The 6,009-nt window shown below is 36.3% G+C and overlaps 1 protein-coding gene across 1 annotated transcript in view; it reads right to left on the bottom strand.

Annotated features, from left to right (window-relative positions):
• LOC137617548 (uncharacterized) overlaps nucleotides 1–4,473 on the bottom strand; it is a 58,697-nt gene extending 54,224 nt beyond the window's left edge. Inside the window, exon 1 of the mRNA XM_068347561.1 lies at nucleotides 4,344–4,473. Coding sequence (XP_068203662.1) covers nucleotides 4,344–4,473 — 130 coding nt within the window. The remainder of the gene's footprint in view (nucleotides 1–4,343) is intronic.
• Between the last annotated feature and the right edge of the window lie 1,536 nt (nucleotides 4,474–6,009).

Below are 6,009 nucleotides of genomic sequence, written 5' to 3' on the forward strand. Positions count from 1 at the left end.
GAACTAGACAGAAACGCCATATAAAATGTATCCAAAGAAATCACCCTAATAAAATAACACATCATCCACCAAAAAAAAAATTGAAAATGAAATATTGCATGTAAGAATGTACCCAATATACAATAAGATAATTTCACTCATTTCTTCGTATGACCTCTGCTGCTAATATACAGAAAACCCAAAGTGAAAAAAAAAGAAATCATAACAATATCAGTATTACACAACCTCATCAATAATTTCCCTCTGGTTGCGAGCATTAAAGGCTTTTTGGTCGGGACAGGGATAGGAATAGATATCAATTCATCACTTGATTTTACTCATCTGGGTTTACGGCACAATTTCGCAAAACAACTCATCAACACCGTTTCCCCATTTTTTTCAAATCACTACTACACTTGCATTTGTAACTATCAATCTGTGTCTAATAACCGTTTTCTCAAGAAAATCACTCATCTTCACGCCCTTATCTTATAACTTTAAGTGTAAGGTATTCACATCTACTCATTCTCTAACACTGCCTTACTTCAAAGCTGAACTTTCATCCCGCAGTCACTTGCCCTTTGAAAACCACCCCGACCCCAGCAACCAGGAATCATATAAATACATCAATAATACAGTATCCGTCTGAAGTATCTCACCTGACCTATCTAACCTCTCATTGTTTTTAGGTTCACTCAGTAGTATGTCATACACATTGCTACACTCGGCCAAATTACCACAACACTTTACGTATACATTAAGCATAAACACAAGAACTGATTTTTATCATCAAGTTTATTTAAGACACGCCAAAAGAAAAAATGAGGTATGCCCAAACAACAATTGTAATGAAAAAATTCTACTAATCAACTCGAGGAATGTCACATATGCAGGGCTAAGTTGGTACACTCTGGTTGACACTTTTGGAAACTACCTCTTCCAGCACCACGTGTATGTCTACCTGATGATGTTCAGACACTGAGCCATTAATAATGCTTTATGTCTGAACTGTGTTAGATTTAACCATCTTGTCTCGGAACGGACCCAAATAGGCTGGCTCAAGTTTGTGCTTCCCAGGTTGTAATCGTTTCAAACACACACGATCGCCCACAAATACTTTTGAACCAACCATCATACTTTGAGGTGTGTTTTTTATTAGCTCTTTTTCAAAACCTTTCAGTGGTGTTCATTATTATTAAATAGACCTGGTATTGCTCAGTAGAATAATTTGGTAACTGTTGCAAATTACTCAGGATCTTGTATGGTAAAACTGCATCCTGTCTATTCACTAAAAAGAAAGGCGTGTCCCTAAACGAAACATTATATGCTATGTTCAAAGCTAACTCAGCTGTAGGAAGCATGGGGTACCAATGAAGGGGAGCGTCAGTCACTAAGTAAAGTAAAATTCGCATTACTTCTGTATTATGCAATTTCTCTAAGCCATTAGCAGTGACTGAAAATTGTTCAATTTTCATCAACTCTGTTTCCGATTTCAACACCTTATTTATAAACTCAAGGCTATTATCACTTATCAGAATTTTCGGCAACCAAACCTAGTAATGAAAGAGCACAGCGCCTGGGTTAATGTATTTGCTGATTTATCCAACATTGCGTAAGTAGGGGTGTATCAAGTAAATGCATCCACAAATACATATATCTACTTATGTTGTGTTAAACCAGTAGGAAATGGTCCTACCACATCCATATGCACCCTATAAAATCTAATAGGAAGCACAGGCCACTTTCTGGCTTCTGGTTCAGTGTTTTTATGTTCTTTGAAACAGTTAGAAGCATGACAACATTTTATGTAATTTTCTATAGATTTCTAAATTCCTAACGAAAAGAAGGATTCACATGCTCTCCTTAATGTTCTATCAATCACTAAATGCCCTGCATACGGACTTTCATGTACAATGAGGATGGCTCAATTAGTTAAAGAGGGAGGAAGAACTACCCATGCACAGCATTCCCCTCCCCTCTTCCTGAGAGCACAATACAAGATATCATTCTCTATAAGAAAAAAAAAAAAAATTCACGAGGCACATTCAGAAATGATGGATAACACTGATTCCATTCCTCTTTTTTCCGTCCCTCTCAGATTCTTTTGTCCCACCTTCCCAATTCAATCACGCTTGCATCATATCGGCATTCATTCTGGACACCCCTGGTCATGTCCATGGCCACCCAAATATATTCGTCTTCACTGTTCCCTTCTCTCTCTCTCTCTCTCTCTCTCTGTCTCTCTCTCTCTCTCTCTCTCTCTCTCTGATCCAATTTTCTGATGACTCCTTGCGTGAATCTAGTTCTCTGTTTTGATGGGGGTCTTGAATATTTTGGTTTCGTTCTTCGTTCCTCTTTTGTGCCCTAGTTGTTACTACTATTACTTCAACTCAAGAGAGGGCATCCACTACCTAGTTAGCTTTACCTTTTATATGGTGAAAACCGTTTATATTAAACTCTAACAATCTTTCAGACCATCTCGCTTGTCTAGAAGGCAAGTCTACCTTTCAAAATAGGTCACGTAAGGGGCAAAGATAACTCTGCAACTCAATCGGCTGACCTAATAAAATGAACCGATGCCTCTCTAGAATCCAAAGAATAGCTAAAGCCTCTCACTCAAATGTACTATAATTTTTCTGCCAGTTTTAATGCCCCGGATGCAAACCAATTTAGTTGTTTTCCATATTCATAATCTCGTTGAGAAACTACGCCAGCAATAGCCAAGCTACTCGCATCTGTTTTTACTAAAAACAGGTGATCAAATCTAGGATATGTGAGTGAGTGATTGCTAGTTATGGCAACTTTCTAAAGCGTAAAGGCCCTTTCTTCTTCCACTCCCCAATTTATTACTTTTTATTTTTTTAAAGCATCTAAGGGTCTCGCAATCTCTCCAAAACCTATTATGAATTTATGGTAATACCCAGCGATCCCAAGGAACACAGCTACTTTCTTACGGGAACGTAGCCTTGGGATATCTCTAATAGCTTTTACTTTACTGGGGCAGGGTTGGATACCTACTGGGGTTATCATGTGACCTAGAAACTTGACCTGTTTACAGAAAAATTTCCACTTTGAAAAATTTATTTTCATACTATTACGTCGCAATGCTTCTAAAACTTTATGAATATTATTATTATGTTCCTCGGCAGTTTTCGACTTAATTATGTTGTCTAAATAAACCAGAACATTATGGCCAATTAAGGGAGACAAACCTGCCATCATAAGTCTAGAGAAATTACTTTGAGCATTTTTAACGCCGAAAGGAAGTAATTTGAACTGATATAGTTGATTCTTAGCTATAAATGCCGTTTTAATCTTATTGTCTTCCTGAATGGGTATTTGATGGTATCCAGACTTGAAATCAACAGTTGTAAATTATTTCGTACCTTCACAAGTAATTCTTCGATCGAGGGCAATGGAAATGCATTATCCTTAGTGACTGCATTCAACTTCTCATAATCAAAACTCAATCTTACCGAGCCATACTTTTTCCTAACAGCTACAATTGAGAAGCCCAAGGGGATTCGCTCTTCTCGATTATCCCTTGTTCCCTTTAATTTACTAATTTCTCTTTTTATCTCTCCCAGGAAATGAATGAGTAACTTATAAGGTCTTGACCTGATAGGCTCCGCCTACCCAGTTTTAAAGGGAAATCGATCAATCCTCTGTGTGTCTCGTCTCCAATCTAAATTACATGGGAATAACTTTTAAAAATGTTATTAACTACAGGTTGATATTCTGATGAGCATAGTTTCCGCCCTTGAATAATGAAATTCTGAGTCTGTTCATCTGTGCGGGCTGTAGGTGTGGCTCCAAGGATCCCATAATCAACAATTTCACATAACTCTAATTGACACAGAATCACTTCCTAGCAGAACTCTTTTATTTGACAAATTAACAATCATTAAATCAGTTCTGTTCTCTTTTATTTGTGACAAGCCGTCTAAGACTACATGTGCCCAATTGTCATGGGGTTTAACAACGACCTAGGTTCCTTCCAGAGGAGGCTGACACGGGGTCAATGATATACTTGTAAGTGTCTGGGGGAGATAACACTTCTCCTCTTTCAGGTACAGCTGTTACCTTACTTAATCGTCTCTACGTATCCACACAAGCACTTACTCTCTCATGGCTTCCTACAGACAAAATGCACTCTCCTGCTTTTACTGTTACTGTATTTTTTTCCCAAAAATGCATATTTGATTACTACTGATGAAATACATTCCTAATATAGCTGTGCATGTGTACTTTCACTTGCATGCAATTGGACTTTGTTCATGTACGTCGGATATGCTGTGGTTGTGCGCCGCTACTCTACTCATTCAACTAAAAATCTGTTCAAAAAGTCAGCTAGGTTATCTTACCTATTATCTGAGTCCTTTTTCGTAGTTCCTGTCTATATTCTTCATCAATCTCACTATAACCGACATTTCCATCGTGTTCATCTCCTACTTTAGCAGTGACTGCTATGTTAATTCTAATGTATCTAGGCATCTTGAATTTTTATTTTACCAGCATAAAGAACAACTATGTTCACAGCATACACGAACAGACGTATTTGTACAATTGACACTAATATGTCCCATGTCAACGGATAATGAGACATCGGAACGGGTATTTTTCTCTTTATTACAAAAAGGTTCGTGAACACACTGTACAGCCGATACTCTCAGGTGAGTACCTTGTCTAAATGAACGCACAAAGGGTACTGACCAACCATTGCATGGAAGATGCAATCTTGCGCCAAAAACTTGCAGAATTGTTATGTTTTGTGGAATTCTCCTATGTGATGGAAATATACTGTCGAAACATCACCTCGTGATTCTAGACCTTGTTTACCTTGATGTATAAAACATATTTTGCATACACGGATTAGGACATATATAATTGTCAGGCCTTCATCATCATGATACTCAATAATTCACAGTATTCTAGTAGTTTTATTCCAGCTGTGACAAAGTTGTGGGATAATCCTGGAAACCAGGTGGTTAATCGGTAGAACCTCAAAAGCTCAAATTTGCAGCAAATTTTTTCATGTTGAATAGGCTTACATAGTGTCACTTCATAATTTTTATATGGAAGGGTTTTTAATGTTATTAATGTTCTTAAAACATTTTATTCTAACTATACATTGATTCTCATTTACTTTATTTATTTCCTCATTCCCTTTCCTCAAGAGGCTATTTTTCCTTATCGAAGTCAAACTGGGGTTGTTGTTATTATTATTATTATTATTATTATTATTATTATTATTATTATTATTAGCTACAACCCTAGTTGCAAAAGTAGGATGATGTGTGACAAGGGGCTGCAGCAAGGAAAAGTTGTGGGATAATCTTGGTAATCAGGTAGTTAATCGGTACAACCTCAAAAGCTCAAACTTGTAGCAAATTTTTTTATGTTGAATAGACTTACATAAGTGTCACTTCATAATTTTTATATGGAATGGTTTTTAATGTTGTTAATGTTCTTAAAATATTCTATCCTAACTATTCATTGATTCTCATTTACTTTATTTATTTCCTCATTCCATTTCCTCAAAAGGATATTTTTCCCTATCGAAGTCCAACTGGGGTTATTATTATTATTATTGTTATTATTATTATTATTATTATTATTATTATTATTATTAAGCTACAACCCTAGTTGCAAAAGTAGGATGTTAAGAGACAAGGGGCTGCAGCAAGGAAAATAGCTCAGTGAGGAAAGGAAACAAGGAAAAATATATTCCAAGAACAATAACAACACCAAATAAATAACTTTTATATAATTTATAAAAATTTTAACAAAATAAAAGCCAATCGTCTGATTTTGGAGTGTTCTTATCCTGGAAGAACTGCCTACCATAGTTAAAGAGTCACTTCTACCCTCACTAAGAGGAAAGTAACCACTGAACAATTACAGTGCAGTAACCAAGTAGATAAAAAAAATTGTTTGATTATCTCAGTGTTGTCCGGTGCATGAAAACAGAGGAGAATGTGTAAAGAATAGGTCAGATTATTCGTTGTTGATATGTATGCAAAAGAAAAA

This window comes from Palaemon carinicauda, chromosome 23, assembly GCF_036898095.1.
Source record: "Palaemon carinicauda isolate YSFRI2023 chromosome 23, ASM3689809v2, whole genome shotgun sequence".
Lineage (NCBI taxonomy): Eukaryota > Metazoa > Arthropoda > Malacostraca > Decapoda > Palaemonidae > Palaemon > Palaemon carinicauda.